Source organism: Triturus cristatus, chromosome 4_1 (genome assembly GCF_964204655.1).
Source record: "Triturus cristatus chromosome 4_1, aTriCri1.1, whole genome shotgun sequence".
NCBI classification, from domain to species: domain Eukaryota; kingdom Metazoa; phylum Chordata; class Amphibia; order Caudata; family Salamandridae; genus Triturus; species Triturus cristatus.
The window spans coordinates 42,088,436-42,115,488 of record NC_140585.1 but is presented as its reverse complement, the minus strand read 5'-3'; the positions used below and the strand labels follow the sequence as shown (position 1 = coordinate 42,115,488).

The following is a 27,053-nucleotide window of genomic DNA, read 5'->3' as shown; positions in this document are numbered from 1 at the left end:
CCTGTCGTCAGTACCCCTTTTGAGCGGGTCGGGATCGACATCGTGGGGCCTCTGGACCCCCCAACCTCCCAAGGGCACCGCTTTATCCTCGTCCTGGTGGATCATGCCACCCGATACCCTGAAGCCATACCCCTGCGCACCGTCACAGCCCCCGTGGTGGGCCGGGCGTTGATGGGAATCTTTTCCCGTATGGGTTTTCCCCGCGAGGTCGTGAGCGATCGCGGTACGAACTTCATCTCCAGATACATGACGTCCTTGTGGCAACAATGCGGAGTGTCCTATAAATTCACCTCCCCGTACCACCCCCAAGGAAACGGCCTGGTAGAGCGGTTTAACCGGACTCTGAAAGGGATGATCGCGGGCCTGGAAGAGCCCCTCCGGCGTAAGTGGGACGTCCTGCTCCCCTGCCTCCTGTTCGCCTACCGAGAAGTTCCCCAGAAATCCTTGGGGTTCAGCCCGTTTGAGTTACTCTACGGGCACCCCGTCCGGGGGCCCCTCAGCCTGGTCAAGGAAGGGTGGGAGGCGGCGCACCGAGGCCACCCCCGAGATGTGTTCCGATACGTCCTGACCCTCCGAAACCAGACTAGGAAGTTCCGAGAGATGGCCGAGGCCAACCTGGAGGCGAGCCAGGAAGAGATGAAGCGCTGGTACGACCAGAATGCCACTCTGGTCGAGTTCCAGCCGGGCCAGCAGGTATGGGTCATGGCCCCCGTGAAACCCTGCGCCCTCCAGGATAAATGGACCGGGCCCTTCAAAGTGGTTGAGCGGAAGAGCCAGGTCACGTACTTGGTGGACGTCCAGTCACCACGGGACCCCCTCCGGGTCCTCCACGTGAACCGCCTCAAGCCCCACTTTGTGCGGACGGAGCTGAGCCTCCTGCTGGCCACTGATGACGGGGCAGAGGAGTCGGATCCCCTCCCTGATCTCCTATGCACCAAAGAGAAGGACGGCTCTGTAGAGGGAGTGAACCTCTCCCCATCCCTCACTTCCCAGCAACGTGAGGATTGCCGCCAGCTCCTAGGGCAGTTTTCCGACCTCTTCTCCCTGGTCCCCCAAGTCACCGACTGGTGTGTCCATGACGTGGATACCGGAGACAGCCCGCCGGTGAAACACCGAGCCTACCGAGTCCCTGATCGGGTCCGGTCCTGCATTCAAGCCGAGGTCTCGAAGATGTTGACCTTAGGAGTGATCGAACCCTCAGACAGTCCCTGGGCCAGCCCCGTGGTCCTGGTCCCGAAAGCAGCTGCCCCCGGTGTCGCCCCAGAACTCCGCTTCTGCGTGGACTACCGGGGACTCAATGAAGTCACCCGAGCCGATGCCCACCCCATTCCCCGAGCCGACGAGCTCATTGACCGACTCGGTTCCTCAGCACCTTCGATCTCACCTGCGGCTACTGGCAAATTGCGCTCACAGAAGGAGCCAAGGAGCGGTCCGCCTTCTCCACCCCGGATGGGCACTATCGCTTTCGCGTGATGCCCTTCGGGATGAAAAATGCCCCGGCCACCTTCCAGCGACTAGTAAATAGAGTCCTGGCCGGGCTGGAAAAATTCAGCGCTGCCTATCTAGACGATATCGCAGTTTTTAGTTCCGAATGGAGTGAGCACCTCCAGCACCTCCGGAGGGTGCTAACCGCCCTGCGCCAGGCAGGCCTCACCGTGAAAGCCAGCAAGTGCTAGATTGGGCAAGGTTCGGTAACCTACCTGGGGCACCAGGTCGGAAGCGGCCTGGTCGCCCCTCTACAGCCCAAAATCGACGCCATCCTAGCCTGGGAACCCCCCACTACCCAAACGGAGGTCCGAGCATTTCTGGGCCTCACGGGCTACTACCGGAGATTCATCCGGGGGTACGGCAGCCTAGTCGGTCCCCTCACGGGACTCACGTCCAAGAAACAGCCCAAGAAAGTGCAGTGGACCCCTGCCTGCCAAGAGGCGTTCGATGCCCTAAAAACGGCCATGTGCACAGCCCCCGTCCTTCAGGCTCCCGACTACTCCAAGGAGTTTGTGGTACAAACGGACGCCTCCGAGCATGGAATTGGGGCCGTCCTGTCCCAGGTGAATGACCAAGGCCTAGACCAGCCCGTAACCTTCCTCAGCCGAAGGCTGTTGTCTAGAGAACAGAGATGGAGCACCATCGAGCGCGAGGCGTTCGTCGTAGTCTGGGCCCTCAAGAAGTTACGCCCTTATCTGTTCGGCACCCATTACAAGGTCCAAACCGACCATCGCCCCTTGCGATGGCTCATGCAGATGCGAGGAGAAAACCCCAAGCTACTGCGGTGGTCAATCTCCCTCCAGGGGATGGATTTCACCGTGGAACATCGCCCTGGTACTGACCACGCCGATGGCCTCTCCCGGTTCTTCCGCCTCAGCGAAGAGAACCCCCTAGAGGATGGGTAGTTCTCTCCGGCTTTCAGCTGGGGGGGACGCGTGTTAGACCCGGCCTCGTAGCATAGCCATCCCTGTCCCCGCACCACATAACCTGACCCATGCACCTCACGCAGCCCCCGAGCCCATGGCCTAGCCGATCCTTCCCACCAGAACACACACACACCCGACCCGGACTTCCCCGTCCGTGGCCTTCCTCCTTTCGGCCACACCAGGCCCGCGTGCCCACTTCATGCACCATGATGGCCGCCCGGCCCCAGCGCGACCCTGGCCTAGAGGCGGCACTCCGGCTGGGGGACATCGCGCTCCCATTGGGATGAGAGAGGAAGGAGCAGTTTCCATCGCACCTCTGAGCTCCCCTGGGAAGGTGGGTTTCGATCGGCCCGCCGGCCTCCCCGAGGGCTGGCTCCACGCCTGCTGGGTGTCTGGGACTCCTCCCGACCCGGCCCTGAAAGGATCAAAAGACAATGGCAGGAAACCCCGACAAGCGACCCCCTGGTGACAAGACCCCTGCCTGCACAGACTCCGGACATCAAAGAGGTGTCGTCCTATAACAAAGGGTGCTCTGGGACTGTCCGGCAGATTCGCCTTTGGAAACACCTGAGCCCTGCTGAGTGACTCGCGGCTCCCTGAAGATCGTAAGACCTCCGAACTTGTACTTGAGCCCTGCTGAGTGACTCGCGGCTCCCTGAAGATCGTAAGACATCCGAACCTGTGCTTGAGCCCTGCTGAGGGACTCGCGGCTCCCCGAAAAGATCGTAAGACCTCCGACTTGTGCTTGAGCCCTGCTGAGTGACTCGCGGCTCCCACAGACTCTCTTGGTCCCGCCGGACCCCGACGACGACAAGCGTATCCCCCAGCTCGAGGATCGTGAGCTGTGCGCCGGGTACGCCCCTGCATTTGATCCATATCCCCAAAGACTGTCCCGCTACCTCCTACCCCCCTCCAAGACTCTGTGAGCCCGCGCTCCACTTGTATATATTTGCCTTGCTGATCATAAAGATCCTACAACTCCGATCTGATAAAGATTTGTTCTTAAGAACTCCCGGTGGGGTGTCTCCTTGTCGTGTGGTGCCGAGTGTACGATCCTAGATACGAGATTCCTCCCCTTAGGAGTCTCCCGCCAGTGCCCGGCTGCGATACCTCCAGGGTTGGTCTCAGGATAGTCAGGGCCCCCTCCGGGCTCCTCTGAGGTCGCCTTCTAACAGTGACTTTTGTGGCTCACCCTGACAAGGATTGCAGTTGTAGCTTGAGAAGGGTTTTAACCCCCCTCAACCAATAAACCAGTTTCTGACATGCTCTATTGCTTTCTCACAAGAGATTATATAAAAACTCTGAAACAAGTAATTCTGTTTTATTATGGCATTAAGTACATTTGAATATTATCAACACTATAAAAACAGGGTTAAGCACACTATTATGTTAATATTCTCCGGGGCAGAGCAGTATACGAGGGAGACAGCTGGAACCAAAAAGAAAGAAATAGCACTTGAAAATCAAGCAGTGGAAAGACACAAGTAATGTGCCCATGCTCCAGGGAAGGTCAAAAACAAGAAGAGAAAAGAAAGCCCAAACTAGCTAATGAATGAAAGGTAAGCAAATGAGAGTGACTGAAAACCCATCATAGGTGGGCTCTAAGCTTGCGCTCTCTGGTAGGCGAGGCTCAAAAAGAGTCCTAATTAGCATTCCCGTTTTAAACTATGAATTGGAAGTTGCCATCCTTGCTAATGTATGATCAGTATTGATACAAGCCTCTGATAAAGACGAACCTGCACATTTCCAGTGTTTATTCGTAGCTGCATTATAGGACGAGCCCTGAGATGGAAGCACATGATGAATATGGCACGTTAGTCTGTATGTATTTACAATGCGTGCTATTACAACGTGGTCGGTACAACGACCGCGTTGTTACATCGCATACCTTTACAACGCAAGTCGGAACAACGACTTGCGTTAGGTGGCGCTGGATGTTGGAATAGTATAATTTACTATTCCAACTCCAGTCTGTGCAACAGTAGGGAAGGTGTTGGATTTTAAATCCAACACCTTCTGGCCCCTGTGCAAGTCGTTGTTCCGACTTGCGTTATAAAGGTATGCAATGTAACAACGAGATCGCTGTAATGACTGCGTTGTAATGACATGCATTGTCTCGCATGCGTGGTAACGCTGTTTACCCCACTTGATAGATCTGTATTGAGCGTGCATTATAGGACGCACCTTGTGATTACCTTGTGATAACCACTTTTTCTGTTTGGAGCGTGATATATCAATGCCTCAGATTTATGCACGTTTTTTTGCTTAGACAATAGGATGGCAGAGGACTCGTCCAGCACCTCCTCAGGAGAAGAAGACTGGTACCAGAACTGGAAGCCCCCTCCTCACTCGCCGCCGCCCCAGAACCCGCAGCCATTCTCAGGTAAATACCCAGTCCTGGGAGGATGAGGGCAGAGGGGAGGATTTAATGTGTGTCATACCTTCAGAGTGCAGGAGAGGGGATTAAAAACCAGGAGAGGGATTATATCTGTCAACTCAAGAGAATAAGACTGACACCAAAACTGGGAGCCCCCCTCTGCTTCCCTCCACCCCAAGATCCACCGCTGTTCTAAGGTAAAGAACTGGTCTCGGCAGGTGAGAGCTGAAGGGAAATAAGGTGTCAATGAATGATCTACTGAGCTCTGGAGAGGGGGTGAAGAAGCAGGAGAACTGGGGACAGAAAGGAAACAGAGAGGGAGTAACAATACAAGGAGAGATTGAGGCCTACTGTACAAAGGTATTTGCAATCTCAATGCTTGCGATTCCTACAAAATGCCTTTATAATGAAGATCCTAATGATACCTCCTGTCATCCTGTCATTAATATTTAAAAAATGCTACTGCAGTTCTCATCAGCTTTTTCTTTGTACAAAATTTGCTTTATTGTAGTAAATAACTATACAAAACAAATGAATACATAAATACATCGATAAATATTCTATCTCAGTGCATCCCAATCTTTTTAGACCCACAAACCACTTTTTCGAACGACAAACGTTCGCGACCCACCAAGCTTTGGAAAGACATGAGGCGGCAATTTTTTTAATGTAACTAAAGCATGGTGTGCTAGCACACTGCCACTCACAGAAAGCACATTTTCCATTAAAATGGCCACTAAATTTGCTTCGACACAGATTACTGATACAAGATGCTGCACACAACTGATGATGTGTGGACATCGGGTTTCGGTGAATATCATCTCTGTATCCGCAAGTCAAGTGTCTTGATTTGTTTTGGTCCTATTAAAATCGTTGTTTCCATGACACTTAAGAATTACAAAAAAAGGGCTTTATTTTGCTTTTCTAAATGCTAAATATATGCAGTTAATTTACAGGTATTTACATTTTGTAAGTGACATCCTGCTGGTTTTCTTCCACATTCGGTGTACCCCAGCAAGATTGACACTTATTTGACTTTCCTTTTCTTTCCCTGACTGAAAAGTGAGAGAAACTTGTAAACACCAATCCCCGTGTTAAAATATAGGCAGAACTGTGCCCGAAGATATGGCCGGACATTTGACGCCTGTCTTTGTGTTGCAGCAAATGTGACAAGATAAACACAGAGCTTCTTTTATTGCTTGGACTTTCAGGACCCACTAGAAAGCATCTCAGACCCTCCTGTGGGTCAGGACCCAGAGTCTGGGAAACACTGCTCTGCATCCCGGTTTGAAGGAGATGTGGAGGTTCCAGCAGCCCAGACATGGGGGCCGAGTCATGACGAGCAGCCAATGGTTCATGCATAGAGCTGGGACACCCCTTTGGAGGAGATTCAAGCGCTATATAGATCCTCAAATCAATCAAATCATGCATAAAGCTGGGAATTTGTCCGAGCTGATGCATGAACTTTAGACAGAACAAATAGGAAACAAGCCCCTTGCGCCGCCGGAACGTCACTTTTCCCCGTGTTAAAAGTGATGCACGGGCGGCGCAAGGGGCTTGTAAATAAGCCCCAGAGAGGCAGTCTCTGCTCACTGCTTGTGACTGGTGCTGGCTGCAGTTCATGCATTCATTTGGAGACAATCAGAGTAATATGAGTGAACTTTAGACACCTCAAACTTAACAAAAAAACAGACACTCTGCTTTGCACCCAGGCAGCTGTGACTTCATGACATGCCCCAGAGTAGCACCTGTTCCCCCTAAACCTCAGGCGCAGTGCCTAGTCTTCCACCCGCTCCTTCTTCTTCAGTGAAGCGCTATACATGTCTGCAAAGCAGTGTGCACACAATACAGAATGCTAAACACACGCTTTGGGGAGGCTCAGGAGCAGTAAAAAGCATGTATTTACAAAGGGTGCTGCAGGTAGCCTTTCATCGCGCGGTCTGAATGCAACATTCAGAAAGGCCTGGGACGGGAAGCTCCACAGCCAGCTGCAACCCGCAGGCAAAGACAATGCTGAGATCAATATCTATGTCTGCGTGTGCATCGATAATTAAGGCACAGAGGAAATCCCTTTGTGCCTAGAGAATCAAAGATGGCCACCCCAGAAGTGGTGCACAATTCTCATAAAGAGGCATAACACCCACAGCCCTCCCACTCGGGGTCTGTTTAAAGCAGGCTCCACTCGGAGTCTGTTTAAAGCAGGCTCCACTCAAGGGTCTGTTTAAAGCAGGCTCCACTCAGGGTCTGTTTAAAGCAGGCTCCACTCAAGGGTCTGTTTAAAGCAGGCTCCACTCGGGGTCGGTTTAAAGCAGGCTCCACTCAGGGTCTGTTTAAAGCAGGCTCCACTCGGGGTCTGTTTAAAGCACGCTCCACTCAGGGTCTGTTTAAAACTGGCTACTCTCAGGGTCTGTTTAAAGCAGGCTACTCTCAGGGTCTGTTTAAAGCAGGATCCACTCAGGGTCTGTTTAAAGCTGGCTCCACTCAAGGGTCTGTTTAAAGCAGGCTCCCCTCAGGGTCTGTTTAAAGCAGGCTACTCTCAGGGTCTGTTTAAAGCAGGCTACACTCAGGGTCTGTTTAAAGCAGGCTACACTCAGAGTCTGTTTAAAGCAGGATACACTCAGGGTGTGTTTAAAGCAGGCTCCACTCAGGGTCTGTTTAAAGCAGGCTCCACTCAGGGTCTGTTTAAAGCAGGCTCCACTCAGGGTCTGTTTAAAGCAGGCTCCACTCGGGGTCTGTTTAAAGCACGCTCCACTCAGGGTCTGTTTAAAACTGGCTACTCTCAGGGTCTGTTTAAAGCAGGCTACTCTCAGGGTCTGTTTAAAGCAGGATCCACTCAGGGTCTGTTTAAAGCTGGCTCCACTCAAGGGTCTGTTTAAAGCAGGCTCCACTCAGGGTCTGTTTAAAGCAGGCTACTCTCAGGGTCTGTTTAAAGCAGGCTACACTCAGGGTCTGTTTAAAGCAGGCTACACTCAGGGTCTGTTTAAAGCAGGATACACTCAGGGTGTGTTTAAAGCAGGCTCCACTCAGGGTCTGTTTAAAGCAGGCTCCACTCAGGGTCTGTTTAAAGCAGGCTCCACTCAGGGTCTGTTTAAAGCAGACTACTCTCAGGGTCTGTTTAAAGCAGACTACTCTCAGGGTCTGTTTAAAGCAGGCTACACTCAGGGTCTGTTTAAAGCAGGCTCCACTCAGGGTCTGTTTAAAGCAGGCTCCACTCAGGGTCTGTTTAAAGCACGCTCCACTCAGGGTCTGTTTAAAGCAGGCTCCACTCAGGGTCTGTTTAAAGCAGGCTCCACTCAAGGTCTGTTTAAAGCAGGCTCCACTCAGGGTCTGTTTAAACTGGACCCTTCAGGAGTCTTGGCTGGAGAAGGAACTGGTGCCTAGAAGCCTGGCAGGATGAACTTTCCCACTAGGTGGAGACTAGGCTGCACTTTGTCACTTCCACATTCAGATGACCGAGACCTGGTGCTGAGGCGTTACCACAGAAGACAAGTCCATCAGTTTTGCCATGTTCATAGCTCTTTGCCATGTTGAAAACTCATTCTGCAGGATCGCAAGGTAAAGGTATCTAGGCTTGTGCAGCTCTGCTCGCTACAGCTTTCAAACGTGCCCCGCTGGTGGATTTTGAGAACCAAAAAAGTGACTAAGATGAAGGTAAAACCTTGGACACTGGTGACGTGACAAATCTTTTCCAGGAGTGAGGCGACTTTGGCAGTTCCGATTTCAAGCTTTGTTTCACTTAAAGGTTTGGGCGCCGAACCAACAGCTTCATCGGGACCTCAACAGTGATGTATCTGACTTCTGAGGGCTCTTTCCGGCCCCACCTTTGTTCCTTGCCCGCTGGAAGACTTTGATTTGCAGAAAGTAGACTAAGTCCCAAGTATGAAAGTTAAACGTTTGACTGGTGTAGCCGACACCCGTTTCATTGCTGCCATCCTGAAATTTGTTTAGGTCTCTGTCAGCCACAAACTGATACCACCACCTTTCCCATAAATGCATTAACCAATCTGGGTGCACACCCCTTATATCAGAGGCCACCCAAAATGATCCTCTTTCTTTGCGAAAACTACAAAGTTCCTTCAACACCATTTGTCCATGAACCCCTCCAAAAGCCAGACGAGGCCAACAGCTCCTCAGGAACCTGGGCCGACCAGAAATAGACGAATGACCATCATACAACTTGAGGGCGAGGTCACCCCCAATAAGAACTGGACCTCCGGGACTTAGTCTGGGGCCCAATCACCTCTTCCTCTGCTCTGCACCTGCAGTACAAATCAAAAAAAAGGGAAGCCACCTCCATCATATACCACAAATCATTTTCAAACAGAGCAATACTGCAACAGTGGCCATAAGGGTGGTATAATCCTCACCTCCATGTCCTTAATAGAATTGTAAATTCTTGATGCAACTGCTTGAAAATGTTTTATTCTATGTCAGCACCTGAGGCTCAAATTAGGTTTGTTCAAAGCTGATTCATCACCACAGAAACAACAATTAGAATTGGCTTATCATAGAAACATTTACAAGTAGAGACTGAGCACCAATCAGCGGCTCTCAAAATGTCCTCTAGGTGGGAACCCAATGTAAAAGACTTTGAGGCCATAGCCCCCCTGACAAACTGGACGCCAAGCACACTCCCATCCACACCTGCTTCAGCTGGCAGCCATTTTACCAACGCGCCAAAGTGGTCGAAGTCACTGGGCCAAAGGATTTCTGTAGCGCAATCAACTGCCCAGTAGGATCAGGTCGAATAGGATGGGTCACTAATTCGGAAAATTTAAGTCATTGAATATTACACCGCTGAGAATTGTTCGGAAAACTAGGACACAAAATGCATTTGGAGAAAGTCTTTGTATGTTTGGTAATTTGTAAAGAAACTCCCTGAAACATTGAGAGCATTCCCATCCAAGACTCTGATAAGAAATAAGTCTGGCACAAGAGAAGAACCAGAGCCAGAGACAGGAGAGCATTCTCACGCCTATTATGTAAAGATTTGAGGACTAGAATTAATAGGTTGTCCAGATAAATGATGAGCTGAACTCCGCAAGTCCGTAAAAACTCCACGACTGCCTTCATCAACTTGGTGAAGCACCAAGAGGCAGTGGACAGCCCAAAGGGAAGAGATGAATTCTCGGACCGGCATTCTGCCATTGAAACTGGAGGAACCCATGGTGAGGAGGACAAATCAGAACCGTCACGAAGGCGTCCTTCAAGTCCAGCTGGACCATCCAGTTGTCTTCTCTGAGTAGATCACTGAAGAGATGAATGCCTTCCATCTTGAAGTGACGGTAGTAAACCCAACCGTTGAACTCCCTGAGGTTCAGAACCAACATGTGACTTCCCGTACATTTGGGAGCCAGAAAAATAGTGCAGCAAAACCCTCTTTGGTGACGTTGAGACGGGGATATGGCCCCTTTCTTGAGAAGATCTCGGATTTCCTTGTCTATGACCGCTTGGTCTGGAAGGAAAAAGATTGTGGTGAGGGAGGGACTCGCTGAAAGGCGGTCCCAGAGAACTCTTTCTAATACCGCTGCACCGTCCGGAGAATCTTTGTATCCTGAGTAAGTTGAGCCCAGTTGTGAACGAAGAAGCATATTCAATCCCCGGAAGAAAGCTCTGAAGGAGAAATCAGTCTCACCTGTGATGGGCAGCTGTGATCCGATATCGGCACCCAGGCAGGAGCTGCCCCTGCCTTGTCTGGCTCTGCAGAAGCAGGGCCTAATTTGTGGCGGTGGTTTCCAGTGCTTCACACAGGCACTTATTTAACAGGGCTGGGGCTATTGAGTCTTTCTCCCCTGTGCTATGGGCGCAGTAATTATTAAAAATAAATGTACATACCTGTCCTCCTTCGGTTCGGATGCATGTCTGCCTGGTATGTCCAGAAAATGGTCCATCCAGGTCCAGGCATGATGAGTGCATTGCTTTAGTGATGTCAGTAGTGCACACCTGCCTTTTAAGGAGCATGTCACTCCACCACTGAAGCTGCAACAGGTCACAGGTGAGAGTTGAACGAGTAGTTAGTCGCTTTCTCTGGTTTTTGGGGGGAAGTAACCCACTTTCACTAGGAGCTGCATTTAACCGCCAGCAGTTGCAACCCATAAATCCCACAGGCGCTAATCTAACCACGTTATAAAATGGGCGTGTACGTTCATCATATGCTTCAAGGGTCTCTGGAGTCACGTGACGAGATTTAAAAAGTGTCTCAGCGCAGTCATGAATTTAACAAATCTACAGTTCAACTGGAGATTCTCACATAAAGGCATTAGTGCCTGACGGCTTGTGCGGATGTTTAAAGCGACAAAGAGCAGTTTTAGCAGGGACCTTTACAACTGTTTTAATTGTGGGCAAGCGCAAGGGACACGCAAGGTTGGCTCCACAACCTGTAGCTTTCGTCAGACTCTGTTACAAACAGCGGGGGAGCTTGTTCCTTACAAAGATATATGCGCCAAAGTGATACAGGAGTAGTTTTGTTTTTAGGGGTGATGGCATCGGTTGTCGCAGGTACCCCTGCTCTGCACTGCTCAAGTAAAAATGTCCCCATGCCCGGGCCGGGATTCATTTTTAGGTCTCGCCTGATTCAGCGCTTGCGCTGATCTGGCCGAGACATTTTGTAAACAGGCTTTTTTAAAGTGCTGCCTGGCCTAAAGCTACAGTGCACGTGAACGTGCACGCGCGCCCTCCGTTGCACGCGATCGTAATCGCGATCTCGATCACTTTCACGGCCGCTCTCTCCCCCGACGTGAACTTTGAACACTGTTTTCTTTTTGCTGGGACTCCGACTCCGTATAGCACTAACAGGGGTGACAGGTTTTAGGATTTATGTATTTTTAATGGAAATTTATTTAGGTATGTGTTGCTTTAACCTCACAAACGGGTCAGCCGACTGTGCCAGCGCTTAGACGCAATAGGGATAATTTAGGAAGGTAAACAAAAGTATGGGCAGAATTATTTTTGAATGTTAATAATATCGGCGAGTACAAAGCAACCGCAATTTTTATCACACTACAATTATTTGTCTGCTGTGAGGAATATATTCAATACACAATACAAAGGAGAGATTGCTATTTTTATGTATATCTGTAAACAATCAATGACCCTGTTACCTTGCATACAGGATGTCTCTGAGACAGCTGCTCTATGCCATCTGCTTTCTCCGCGTCAGCTGTGAGTATCACCCGACGCGGAGCTTGTAGCATTGTTTTGCTAAATGCTGGGGACATTTAATCCCTGCTTCTTTATGAATGACTTCCCTGTCTTTTCGCAGTTGCAGGCCTGTGCTTCTTAAAAGTTGGGAAAGACTAATTAGGAACATCAAAACATTCTTTGCAAATGCAGACATTTACAGCACCCTTGCCTTCAGATGCATTCGAATTTACAGCTGCTGAACTACCAGCAATTGATAAAAAAATAAATAAATACAGCCTCACATTTTGGATCTGCCATTACCGGGGTGGTTAACGGGTGTTTGTGACACATTCCTAACTTGCTGTTTCAGCAAATGACCTCGAGGGAGGAAGGGTGGAGGAGGGGAAAGGGAAGGGGTGTTGGGCTGCACTGAGGGACCCCTTGGAGGCGCGAGTTTGAATATATTCCTCTCTTCTTATTTGTAAGAGCCAGGATACCTTTATTGAAGTATATTTCACACAACACATGGCGCTCCCTTTAGTTTCAGTGTCGAAGCCACATTCCACCAACACGTTTTCTTTATAAACAAACACTCGTATTTTCACCATCTGCAGTTTGATTTGACTACCTATATTTATTGCTCCATCTCACACAATTCTACTCCATGCCATTCCATGCCTTACAATTCCACACCACTCAATTCCACATCCCACAATTACATACCACACAATTCCACGCTACACAAATCCACACCACACAATTCCACACCACAACACACAGTTCCACTACACGCCCAAAAATTATACACCACACAATACCATGTCTCACAGTTCCACGCCACATGATTTCACTCTACGCATCCCAATTTCACTCCACTGCACATAATTCGACTCCACTCCATGCCACATAATTCCCTTGCATGCCACAGAACTTCACTGAATGCCACATTATTCCACTCCACTCCATGCCACATAATTCAAATCCTCTATACATAATTACGCTTTATTATATGCCACATAATTTTACACCACTCAATGCAACACAATTCCACGCCATGCTACACAATTCTATGTCACATAATTATACTCCACACCACATAATGCCACTCCACATCATGCCACATAATTTGACAGAACACCACATAATTCAATAGTGTAACATAATTCCACTCCTCACTACATGACTACACTCCACACAATGGCATTCCACATCACACAATTGCACTCCAAGTTACACATCTGCCCTTCATGCCACACAATTGCTCTCCATGCTGCACAATTTCATGTCTCACAATTCGACTCCACGCCACAGAATCCCACGCAACCAAGTTCCACGCAACGTAATTCAACTCCACACCACATAATTTCATGCCATATATTACCCCTCCAAGTCACATAATTCCACTCCACCTATTTTCAATCCACTCCATACCACATCATTTCACACCATGCCACATAATTCCACACCACTCAAGGCCTCGCAGTTCCATGCCACACAATTCCACATCTCATAATTCCACTCATGCCACAAATTTCCACTCACACAATTCCATGCCACATAATTCTACTCCATACCACATAATTCCACTTCAGTGCACAACATATAATTCCACATCATGCCACATACTATGCCACATAATTTCACTCCCTACAACATAATTCCACTCTGTGTCACATAATGCCTCTTCCCTTTCGTGCCACATAATTCAGCTCAACATATTTCCACTCAACTCAACACAATTCCTTGACATGCGACACAATTGCACATCACATAAATCCATGCCACATAATTCTACTATATGCCACACACTTTCACTCCACACCACATAATTCCACACCACGTCACATAATTCCACTCCACATCACTTAATCCCACTCCACACAATTGCACTCCATGTCACACAGTGGCACTCCTCACAATTCCATGTCTCAAAATTTCACTCCATGGCACACAATTGCACGCCATACAATTTCACACCACACAATTCCATGCCACACAATTCCATGCCAAATAATTCTGCGCCACTTAAATCCAATCCATGGCATGTAATACCATGCCACACAATTCAAATCAACATAATTCGGCTCCATGCCACATAATTCCACGGCACGTAATTCCACTCAACACCACACAATTCATTACCATGTCACATAATTCCACTCCATGCTATATGATTTCCACTCCACTCAGTGACACTCCATGTCACCCAATTGCACTCCACATCACACAATTGCATTTCACGCCACACAATTCCACGTTGCACAATTCCACTCCAGTCAACACAATTACACTCCATGCAACACAATTCTGCACCACACAATTCAACTCCATGCACCTAATTGCACTCCACCCTCATATTTCCAATCCAAGCCACATAATTCCACTCCATATCGCATAATTCCAATCCTCTCAATGCCGCACAATACCATGCCAAACAATTCCAGGCAACACAATTCTTCTCCACATAATTTCACGCCACCTAATTCTCCTCTACACCACATAATTCCACTAGTCAACACCCCACAATTCCATGCCACACAATTCAACTCCATGCCACATAATTTCACTCCATGCAACATCACATGACTCCACATCATGCTACATAATTCCACTCCATGAGACATAATTCCACTCCTTACCACATAATTCCACATTGTACCACACTGTACCACCTAAATTTAATCTCCCCAAACCAACATAATTTCACACCACACAATTCCACACCACACAATTCCATGCCAGACCATTCCATGTCACATCTCATAATTCTACTCCACGGAGCATAATTCCACTCCTTGCCACCTAATTCTATGCCACACCACTTGATTTCACACCATGTCACATAATTCCACTTCACGCCACTGAATTCCTCTACACACAATTGCACACCACGTCACATAATTGTAGTTCACGACACACAGTAACATGTCTATCTCAGTGAATGCAAAATAATTCCACTCCACATAATTCCATGCCACATAAAGTGCTCTCCACTTCTCATAATTCCACACCACATAATTCCATTCCATGGCACACAATTCCATGCCACATAATTCCATACCACACCCCATAATTCCACACCACATCACATAATTCCACTCCACCCCCCATACTTCCTTTCCGCAGAATTGCACTCCATGTCACACAATTGCATACCACACCACACAATTCCATGTCTCACAATTTCCCTCAACACCCCACAATTCTAGGACACACCACACAAATCCACACCAATTAATTCCATGCCATACCACATAATTCCACTCCATGGCACGTAATTCCATGCCACATAATTCCACTCCCCTATTAATGAATCCACTCAATAACATAATTCCACTAAGCCGCACATAATTCAACTCCACCACATAATTTCATTCCATGCCACATATTTCCACTCCATTCCATGAAACATACTTCCATTCCTCTCAACACAATTCCATGCCACACAATTCCATGCCACACAATTCCACTCCACACAATTCCACACCATATAATCCTACTCCACGCCATGCCAACTAATTCCACACCACATCCCTTAATTCCACACCATGCCACATAATTTAACTCCAGGTAACATAATTAATTTCCATACAATTGAAGTCTATGCCACACCACGCCAATCAATTCCACATCTCACAATTCAGCTCCATGCCACACAGTTCCAAGCCACTCAACATACTTTCATGCCACATAATTTCACCCCACACATCATAATTTCACTCTGCATATTTCCACTCTACTTGACACCACGTAATTCTACTCCCCTCTACATTTGCAGAACAAGCATTTGCAATGCAATAGGTCTCGCATTTACGCAAGTTTGAGCTATTCACATTACAAATACCAATGCCTTTTATTTTTGTTTTCTTTTTTAAAACTTAAATAAAAGGCAGTGTCATTTACAATGCCAATAGCTTAAACTCGCGTAAATGCGAGACCTATTGCATTGCAAATGCTTGTTACACGAGCAGTGCAGAGCAGGGGTGCCTGCGACAAGCGATGCCTTGATGTGGAGCCCGCCGGCACCCGTTTTTGGAGACTGCCACTTCTTTTTTCTCATTGGACATTTCTCAAGAGCAAGAAGGGGAAAAACAGGCAAAGGGGAAAGAAGGAGGAAGTGAAAGACGGCCCATGTGGCATGTTTTTCTTCAGAGAAGATTGGGCCTCATTCTGCACACTTCCTCCCGGGCTGGTTAGGTCTCGCCTGACCCAGCGCATGCGCTGGTCTGGCGAGACTTATTGAGAGGGCTCCAAAAAGTGCTACCAGGCCAGCCTAGAGCTACAGTGCATGTGCGCGGGCGCGCACGCCGCGCTTTACCGCAACTACTTTCACTTTCGCGGCCGCTTTGATGTTTGATCGTGATCCCGATCGCGATCACTTCAACTTTCGCAGCCGCAAGGCCGCTTTGCATAGCCAATAGGTCTCGCTTTTGGGACTTTATAAGTATTTAGTTATGCAACTGTTGCATGGCTAAACACTTATAAGGTCCCAAAGGCGATGCCAATGCTTGTTTTCGATGTGTTTGAAACACGAGATGGAGCAGTTGGCATTGCCCACCTGACAAATGGTGTGTTGGGCCCACCCCAATTTTGTCAAGCTCGAAATCAAGGAGGTCTACCTGAGAAGGGTCCTGGGGAGGATTGGAGGTCAGGACAGCACGCCGCTCCTTGGGGATACAGGGCTGGCATCAGAAGGAGGAGAGAGTGGTGGGTTGGAGGGAGGAGAGACATCGTCCTATTGACGGGTGAGTGAACCTAGTGGGGGTGCTGAACATATGATCCATCATGAAGGAATGAGTGAGACAGGCTCAGAATAGGGCCCGGGGTAGGCGTGAGAAATCCACAGGGATGGGAGGGGGCGGGATGGGGACTCCTTCAGCAATGAGGCATAACTGCTGGGTAAGGGGTTGGAGGGCAAGTGCCAGGGCGGTGTTAACCGAGTGTTGGAGGGAGGAATCACGGGCGTCAGCTAGCTCTTCCCCCAAAGGAACGCCTCTTCAGTGTGGGGCTCATAGTGGTCTCGGGCTGAGCCACATTCATCCATGGCTGAGCAAGGAATATAAGGGGTACGGGAGGCGGGTGTACCAGGTACAGTCGGGAACTACCGAGTCCTTAGCACTTTGGATTGGCTAGAGGTCAGCACCTCGTCTCCACAAGGGTCTTGTGGTTACAAAAAATTGTGCCCAGAGGGCTGTGACTTATGAATTGGATATGTGCCACTAGGGAAATACGTATAAATGTGCAAATTGGGCCAAATCCTGCAGCTGAATACGCTGGGAGTCAAAGCTGTGGTGAAAGGCCTTCCAAGATGCTGCTGCGGGACCGTGGTGGTCAGGTAAAGGGGAAACAGCCATTACAACTAGGCTGTTACCACGCAAGCATGCGATGTAACAACGACTACCCTTACAACGCAAACCATTATATTGCATGCGCTTTTATAACGCATGCGATGTAACAACGACTACCCTTACAACGCAAACCATTATATTGCATGCGCTTTTAAAACGCATGCGATGTAATGGTTATCCAGATCGTTGTGAGAAAACTGGGCTGTTCCGTTTCCTCACAACGAAGTGCACCACCCCTCTGTAGACGCTGGAACCAGGAGAGAGGAACCACAAGGAGGGAGCCGTAAGGGGGTGCTTGAGGTAGGGGTTACTTTTTAAGGGTTTAGGGTGGTGTTGAAGTTATGTAGTAATGTTTGTGTAGTGTAGGGTTGTGTTTTAGGATTTAGGGTAGTGTCGGGGGGTCGTGCAGGGTAGAGTTAGAGTGTAGCGACCGGACTGGGGGTAGAGGGAGGGTCGTGCTGGTGTTTTAAGGTTTACGGTAGTGTTGTGGTGTTTGTGTAGTGTAGGGTAGTGGTTTTGGGTTTACGGTAGTGTCGAGGGGGTCATGTAGGGTATTGTTAGAGTGTGGGGGCCGGACTGGTGGTCATGCAGGTGTAGTGTTTTAGGGTTTAGGGTAGTGTTGTGGTGTTTGTGTAGTGTAGGGTAGTGTTTTAAGGTTTAGGGTAGTGTTGTAGTGTTTGCGTAGTGTTGGGTAGTGTTTTAGGGTTTAGGGTAGTGTAGGGGGGTCATGCAGGGTAGTGTTAGAGTGTAGGGACAGGACTTGGGGGAGGGTCGTGCTGGGGGTAGCGTGTTAGGGTTTAGGGTAGTGTTTGTGTAGTGTAGGGTAGTGGTTTAGGATTTAGGGTAGTGTTGGGGGTTGTGCAGGGTAGTGTTTGAGTGTAGGAATGGACTGGGGGTAGGGGAAATCGTGCAGGGGGTTGTATTTTAAGGTTTAGGGTAGTGTTGTGTTTGTGTAGTGTAGGGTAGTGTTTTAGGGTTTAGGGTAGTGTGGGGGGTCGTGCAGGGTAGTGTTAGAGTGTAGGGACAGGACTGGGGGAAGGAGGAGGGTCATGCTGGGGCCAGCGTGTTAGGGTGTAGGGTAGTGTTGTGTTGTTTGTGGAGAGTAGGGTAGTGGTTTAGGATTTAGGGTAGTGTCGGGGTCGTGCAGGGTTGTGTTAGAGTGTAGGGACCGGACGGGTGTAGTAGGATGGTCATGCAGGGGGTAGAGATTTAGGTTTTAGGGTAGTGTTGTGGTGTTTGTGTAGTGTAGGGTAGTGTTTTAGGAATTAGTGTAGTGTCGGGGGTTTGTGCAGGGTAGTGTAGTAATATTGTAGGGAGAGGACTGGGGGTTAGGGGATGCTCGTGCAGTGGAACTACATTAGGGATTAGGGTAGGGTAGGTTGGAGTCACTTACCTTGCAAACGTTTGCCATGAGTATAGCTTTACCACGCATGTCTTGGTGTTGAAATGGCATGCGTGGTAAAGGTATAGTCGTAGTAACATTTTGTGTTGTAATGGTACTCATAATTGACATTGCGTAGTAATTCCCAAGTTGTAAAGGCATGCGTGGTATTTCTATGCGATGTAACAAGTGCTATTCCAGGTGGAGGAGCTGAGGAAACTCCCCAGGGACTTGTTGGCCATGCGTGGGCCCTCTCAGTGGGTGGTGGCAGTGTGCAGGTGGAGTTTTGCTGGCCGCGTGCAGGTGGGTGTTTACTGGCCCCCCGGAGGTCGGAATCTGCTGGCCGCGTGCAGGTGGGGTTTTACTGGCCCCGTGCAGGTCGGAATCTGCTGGCTGCGTGCAGGTGGGGTTATACTGGCCCCGTGCAGGTCGGAATCTGCTGGCTGCATGCAGGTGGGGTTTTACTGGCCCATGCAGGTCGGAATCTGCTGGCTGCGTGCAGGTGGGGTTTTACTGGCCCCGTGCAGGTCGGAATCTGCTGGCCGCGTGTAGGTGGGGTTTTACTGGCCCCGTGCAGGTCGGAATCTTCTGGCTGCGTGCAGATGGGGTTTTCCTGGCCGCGTGCAGGTGGGGTTTTGCTGGTCGCGTGGAGGTGGCGTTTTGCTGGCTGCGTGCAGGTGGGGTTTTGCTGGCCGCGTGCAGGTGGGGTTTTACTGGCCCCGTGCAGGTCGCAATCTGCTGGCTGCGTGCAGATGGGGTTTTACTGGCCCCGTGCAGGTCAGAATCTGCTGGCTGCGTGCAGATGGGATTTTGCTGGCCGCGTGCAGGTGGGGTTTTGCTGGCCGCGTGCAGGTGGGGTTTTGCTGGCCGCGTGCAGGTGGGGTTTTACTGGCCCCGTGCAGGTCGGAATCTGCTGGCTGCGTGCAGGTGGGGTTTTGCTGGCCGCGTGCAGGTGGGGTTTTGCTGGCCGCGTGCAGGTGGGGTTTTACTGGCCCCGTGCAGGTCGGAATCTGCTGGCTGCGTGCAGGTCGGAATCTGCTGGCCGCGTGCAGGTGGGGTTTAGCTGGCTGTGTGCAGGTCGGAATCTGCTGGCCGCGTGCAGGTGGGGTTTTGCTGGCCAAGCAGCAGAGTCGAAATAGGATTGACAGTGCATGCAGAGCACGCGGAAAGCGCAACCGGCAGCAGAACCAAATAAATCAGTCTAACAGCAAGTGACCTTTAGGCCTGAAATAAAAGAAAAACATACCAGATACAATTGCCAATTGTAAAAATACATTTAGAAGGAATAAACTTGCATTAAATATAACCAGAGACAAGAGGCAAAGATGGTACATGGCTTTGGCTGCAGCAGCAAAGAAAGAGGAGGAGTCATTCTGGGTGGCCTGATTGGTTAATGGGATTATGGGAAATGTAGTTTATGTATTTCCTGTTTTACTGTTTTGATTGGAAGCAGAATCTGAGCCTCCGGTCCTGACATGGAATTCTCTGATGCACTGTTAATGTACAGAACAGCATGTTTCATTAGTCACTATCCTCAGAAATGGCGCAAAGGTGGGACGGATATATGTGCCCCATCCTTATTGGATGTCTGAAATGATGTGCTGTAAAAGTTAAACATTCATTCAATGGTACAACAAATCCTTACCATTTTTTTTGTTTGTATTTTGCAGGAACCCAGAGTTTAACCTCAGAGCGCCAGACAGGCCCTTCATCCAATGACTACGACGACATCGTCTCTGAGAAGCTTTAATGTTCACTAGCGGGGGCTGCAAGGGACCTATGGATGCTGAGGGGGGCTAGGGAGGGCTAGACAGGAGGTGGTGGAAGAGAGAACAACAGGTTAGGAGTAGGATGAAAGGAGGGGGGTACATACTCCAGACACATACACAGGTTGATACTGATGCAAACATGCTTTGCATACTTTAGCACACATGTACATATTGATACACATACTAACACATGCTGACGATAAAAACACACATGCACACAGTACACATGACCAGTACTGCTCTGTTGCCCATGCCTAATGGTACCAGTACTTAAAGGGGGGTTTCCACGCAAGAAATGGGGGTGTGGCCTGCTGAAGGGCTGCAAGGCTGAGTGGGGTAAGGGCTCGCCTCCCAGGTGGCTGCAAGGCTGAAGGGGTTGGGGGGCTGTGCAGGTGTTAGGGCTGGATACTGTAGCGCCGCACCTCTGTGGGTCAGCTCTTACCCAGTCCTGGTGGGACCAGGAGCCTTGTGCAGAGTGTGGTGCACTGTGGAGCCTGCAGGTGGCGCTGCGGCCATTGGTGCATCAACGTTCATGCAAGACCTAGCCTTGTTTCACCACCGGCGAAGAAGACGAGGGAAGGGGAGGGGCACTGACACGGAGCAGGTGGGCCCTCTGCCCCTCTCATTAATACATGTGCAGGCTCCATTACAAATGTTAACGCGCGCACATATGTACGCACGCGCGCACGCACACACATATTCCTAAACAAATATTAAAACACAAGGTTCATTAGTGTTACATTACACAAACCCTGTGACACCGCCTACACCAGATGCGCCCAACATGACACATATGCACTGGTGTACATTTAGAAAAGATATGCATGCTCACACATGCTAAAACATTACTTCAGTACACAGGCCCGGCTCTAGAGGGCTGGCATGGTGGGCCTGGCCCCCCAATATAGCCCCGTGATCCACCCAAGGCCCATTCACAAACAGAAAACCATCTATGTTCTATTACTGATTAAACATATCACAACCAATTGAAACCGAACCGTGTAACTTTCATGTATACCGCCAGTGCCCTGGGCTACTTTAAGTGCCAGTGCCCTGGGCCACTTTAAGTGCCAGTGCCCAGTGCCACTTTAAGTGCCAGTGCCCAGTGCCACTTTAAGTGCCAGTGCCCGGTGCCACTTTAAGTGCACGTGCCCTGGGCCATTTTAAGTGCCAGTGCGCTGGACCACGTTAAGTGGCAGTGCCCAGTGCCACTTTAAGTGCCAGTGCCCGGTGCCACTGTAAGTGCTAGTGCCCTGGGCTACTTTACGTGCTTGGGGGCAGAGGTGAAGTCACGGGGGTGGTTGCTATCGCTGTGCACGTGTAAACAGAAGGGGTACCTGAGACACCCCAACTATATCTAGACCTCGAGCTCCCGTCACACAGCACTAAAGAGATGAAAACTGATTTATGGCAGAAACAGTGTGAAACAGTTTGCCGTTGCAAGACAAGTAAGTGAAAACGTGCATACAATCAGGACATATGTCTTAGTAGCAGATTATTTTATTTTATTTCTTCTGTGATGCTGTTCCTAATTTATGACCAGGCCCACTGGAATTATATGGCTGGCGAAAACCAAATTATACTGCAGGGCTGGCTAAATTATGCGGAAGAAAAAGCCAAATTACACTGTGTAATGAACATTTTGAGATAGCATCATTTTTAAATTTTTATACATTAACACTTTTGTGGCAAAGGTTACAACTTGTTCGTACCAGTTTAACCCCCAAATTCAGCAATAAACAACTAAAAGGTGACCAGTCACCCTTTGCAAAGAGTCCTCCACTGCTCAGCAACACGTGTTGTGCTTTTAGTAACATTTGATCCGTTTGAGCTAGAGATATATATATTTTTTAATCTGTAAATTATGCGGCAGGTGACGGACCATGTGATGAATGTGGCAAATCGATAGCTATGCGGAGTACGCTGCAGCCGCAGACTCACATAATTCCAGTCGCCCTGCTCATGGCACTATATTAAGCAAAAAAAAACCTGACAACGGCAAAGTTTTGATCTTAAGTGAAAAGATTTGTCAAGTTTCACTAACACAGCACAGACACAGAATGGGACGAAGCAATGCAAGTGTCTTGATGCCAGAAAAGCACTGGCAACGATTGCATGGCAGCACTGATACCATCTGATGCCCCTGTCCTGCCTACTCCCAGCCCCCCGAGGGGCCACAGAAGGCAGAGCTCGCGAGTATAACTAGAGGGAACTTAAAGAACACCCCCCCCCCCCCCCCCACACACACACACACTTTTAGGCAACAGAGACTGTGCATTTAATCTGTCAGATTCTCTCACTTTGTCACATGAATAGACAGAAATGGATTATAGTCAGGGATGCTGCAGTTATACCATACTGCAGCCACAGCGTTTTACGCGTAAGGAAGGCTTTGTCACATTTGCCACATAATTATATGCTGCATAATTTGCAGTTTTTAACCACAATCATAAAAAACGGATCAGAAGTTACTAAGAATGCAGTGGCATGTTGCTGCACAGTAAAATGCCCTTGGCAAAGGTTTCCTCGCTACCGTTCAGCTGCTTATTGCTGAAGTTGCTTTTTAAACTAGTACTAAAGAGACACAACCTTTTTCCAGACAGTGTTAGTGTGTGGTAAATGACAAAATAATAAATGAATACTAACCCACATTACACTGCATAATGTGGTGCTTTCCAGTTGAATAATTCCAGTGGTCCTGGTTGTAATGCTGCTGCTCCGTCTCGGGTCCCAAACTAGCACGAGAGAGGAGGGTGAGGTGGAGAGAGAGAAGGGTGAGGTGGAGAGAGATACGGGTGAGGTGGAGAGAGATACGGGTGAGGTGGAGAGAGAGGAGAGTGAGGTGGAGAGAGATACGGGTGAGGTGGAGAGAGAGGAGGGTGAGGTGGAGAGAGAGAAGGGTGAGGTGGAGAGAGAGAAGGGTGAGGTGGAGAGAGAGAAGGGTGAGGTGGAAAGAGAGGAGGGTGGGGTGGAGAGAGATACGGGTGAGGTGGAGAGAGAGGAAAGTGAGGTAGAGAGAGATACGGGTGAGGTGGAGAGAGAGGAGGGTGAGGTGGAGAGAGAGAAGGGTGAGGTGGCGAGAGATACAGGTGAGGTGGAGAGAAAGGAGGGTGCGGTGGAGAGAGAGAAGGGTGAGGTGGAGAGAGATATGGGTGAGGTGGAGAGAGAGAAGGGTGAGGTGGAGAGAGAGGAGGGTGAGGTGGAGAGAGAGAAGGGTGAGGTGGAGAGAGATACGGGTGAGGTGGAGAGAGATACGGGTGAGGTGGAGAGAGAGGAGAGTGAGGTGGAGAGAGCTACGGGTGAGGTGGAGAGAGGAGGGTGAGGTGGAGAGAGAGAAGGGTGAGGTGGAGAGAAAGGAGGGTGCGGTGGAGAGAGAGAAAGGTGAGGTGGAGAGAGATACGGGTGAGGTGGAGAGAGAGGAGGGTGAGGTGGAGAGAGAGAGAAGGGTGAGGTGGAGAGAGATATGGGTTAGGTGGAGAGAGAGGGTGAGTTGGAGAGAGAGAAGGGTGAGGTGCAGGGAGAGGAGGGTGAGGTGGAGAGAGAGAAGGGTGAGGTGGGGAGATAGAAGGGTGAGGTGGAGAGAGAGGAGGGTGAAGTGGAGAGAGGGGAAGCAGAAGGGCCGGAGGGTAATAAAGAGGCCACTGAGGGAGGAGGGAGGATAGTGAAAACAAAAGAAAAATGGTGCAGAGGAGAGAAGGAGGGTGAGTCGAAAAGACAGGGGAGGGTGAGCAAGAGGGTGAGGAATAGAGAAAAGGGTGAGAGACAAAGAAAGGGGGGAAGAGTGTGAAGGGAGAGGAAGAGACATAAGGGTGAGGAACAAAGAAAGGAAGGAAGAGAGCGAAAGGCGAGCAAGAGAGAGAAGGGTGAGGTGGTGAGAGAAGGGGAGGTGGACATAGAAGAATGGAGGGGAGGGAGTGTACGTTGACGCACAGTTAGAGGCAAGGCCAGGAGAAAGTAGGATAAGGTGGAAAGAGTGGAGGGTGAGGTGAGAGAAATAAGAGGGTGAAACGGAGAAAGAGAAGGAAACCACATGAAAACAAATGGATATGGTGGAGCGGGAGTAGAATAATGTGAAGAGAGAAGAGAGTGAGGTGGGAGGAAGTAGAGAGTGAGGTGAGCAGGACAGCAAGGTGAAGTTGGGAGAGAGGAGGTTGAGGCAGAGAGAAAAGAGGGTGCGCTGCTGAGAGCAGAAGAGATCAAGCCCAGAGGTTGAAACCTTTAGAAACACACGGTTAAAACTAGTAGTCAGAACCCGGCAGCAGGTATGGCGTGCAGATCACCCCCATACAAGACCACCCAGCATGCCCAGACCCAGCTCTCAGACACCCAGGAGTCTCTGGACAGCCACACTCCTCTTTATGGCCCAACCCTGCTTCCTCAAAGCCCTTCCAGATCCCAAATCCTGGAGCTGGACCTGTGAGTACAGTCGGTAATACTCATGCGCTCACCCTCAGTTTCCGTCTTCCTCATCTCACACCATGCGATGCTAGGTGTCTGCAGCTCCAACAGACCACCTAGTAAGCACACAGGGTGCTAACAGGCCTGCGGGGCAAAGACCGCCTCCATTCATCGCATGTTTTCCTATTCTTTTCTTTACTGGCCCATCAGGAGGCCCACATCATGTTCCCTCACATGCCTTTACTCCTGTGTTTTGCAAATAGTTCACCTGAGGGGCTAATGCAGTGCTTTGGCGTCCCATCTATGCCTTCTTCTATTCGTGGCTAGTATGTGTAGACCTCCCGTGGACCCCCAGTGGCCATGGGGTGGCCAGCTGACCTACAGCACCCAACACTTCCTGTGATCAGGAATGCTGAGGGTTCTGCAAAGTCATTCTAGAATCAGGTATATTCAGACTGCCATCTTGGAGTCAGGCAGGACCCATGAGCCCTACATTGCATGCCAGACTTGCATAAGGCCCAGACATCTTATTCCCTATTCAGCAATTTCCGTTTAGCCGGCAGGATTTGGAAGTCATCACTAGACACTCAGGAGGAGGGGGTGTTGGAAAGCGGTGGCTCTGTGTGTCACTTGAGAAGCGCGCCAGGCGGGGCATGTTGTATCGCTCCCAACAACCGATGCTTGCTCCAGCAGAGGCTGCAATGTGGAATGCTCCAAGTCATCTTTCTTCCTCCCGTTCCGTCTCCTCCTCACACACCTGTGTGTGCTCCCCTCACCTTGCTGAACGGGCGCCTGCTCACTATTAATGAAGAGGTAGCAAGGGGGGCCTGGGAACATTTTATACTGAAAAAAAAATCCTTTGACCAACGGTATGCCCCCCGAATATCGAAGCTGGAATTTTGAGGTATACAAATACTGCGGACAAAGTATGGATTCCAAAATATTGTAAGGTAAGTATAGATTTTCTGCACCTAACTCCATATACATGTACCTTGAAGACATATCCTCAAAGTACCTAGATGTGGGAGTTATATAAATATGAATTCTATATTGCCTCCACAAGCACTTCCTTTCAGTACTTTGTCCACCGTATTCTTGCATCTCGAAATCCGTAGTCTCGATCTTCAGTTACACGGCCATGATGGGTGGGCAGACACCTCATGATGCAAGAGCTGGTGAGAAGAAGAAAGGGGGCTGCAAGGACTAGGAGGGATGGAGACTTCCAGGAAGTCCCCCAGTCCTTGGCATGCACATGTATGCACATGCATGTGCACCCACACACATACACGCACACAACATATTTAAGTGCTTTATCATACCTGTACATAAAAAACACATCCGTTTAGCAAACAAACCTGCTTGTGGGCTGACGAGCAGAAAGGAGCTAATGTTTTATTCTTTTAAGTGACAAGGAATGTATATTTTTTTAGACCTATGACTGTACTGTAAATAGGCATGTCTGTTGGGATGAGGGCTGTGTTGGAATTAAACTTTCAGTCAAAAGTCTGCATGTTCAGATGAAACTGGCTGATTTTCAAGGAATTATTTGCAAAAAGCAACATCATTTTCAATAAAAAAAGAAAGTATTTTGTCATAATAAGTGTAACTTTTTTTAACACGTGCTTTATTAGATTTTCAAAGGTCAGTTGCATATACATTATAATAAGTGTTACATTTTAGAGACTTCTTGGGCAGTTTTCAGGGTAATATAATCTTAATGTGGTGGAAACTGGTCAATGCTTGTCCCATGTGTCAGATTTTTCATTTGGCACACAGCAGTTGGCATGCCCATGCCGGCACGTGTGCTTCTGTACCTACTTCAGCCATTACTGTACCAGTCGCTAAGAACCACAGGGCACCGCCGCCCCCGTCGAGACCATCAAGGAAGAAGGAAGTCACCGTAATCTTGGTACCAAACAGTAAGTGAGGGTCCCAACAGGAAACCTTCAAACGCAGACCCACACACCAAGCTTCAACAATGAGGAGACACATCACTCCATGCCTCCGTCATCATACATCCATGCTCAGGTTAATGTACATTGTAGGATCAGACCTGTGAGAAAGGGCGCCGCCGAGCACGCAGGGAACAACAGTTCAGGCTACAGACAAATGTGGGTCTCAGAAGGGTAACCCTAAAATCCCCTTTGGAAGCTCCACCTAAGCGGCAAGACAAACCTCAGAGAAAAATATTTAGATGGTTTGCAAAAAAACATTTTTACAACAAAAATGTAATAGTACAAAGAA

General features: G+C 49.2%; 1 protein-coding gene across 2 annotated transcripts in view; it reads left to right on the top strand.

Annotated features, from left to right (window-relative positions):
- The window catches only part of CD6 (CD6 molecule), a 245,136-nt gene extending 223,733 nt beyond the window's left edge, over nt 1-21,403 (top strand). For both annotated transcript variants that reach the window (XM_085651461.1, XM_085651460.1), the window contains 2 exons: nt 4,684-4,797; nt 20,313-21,403. In XM_085651461.1, the coding sequence (XP_085507587.1) occupies nt 4,684-4,797; nt 20,313-20,392 (194 nt within the window). In that variant the 3' untranslated portion in view covers nt 20,393-21,403. The remainder of the gene's footprint in view (nt 1-4,683; nt 4,798-20,312) is intronic.
- The last annotated feature ends 5,650 nt before the right edge of the window (nt 21,404-27,053 follow it).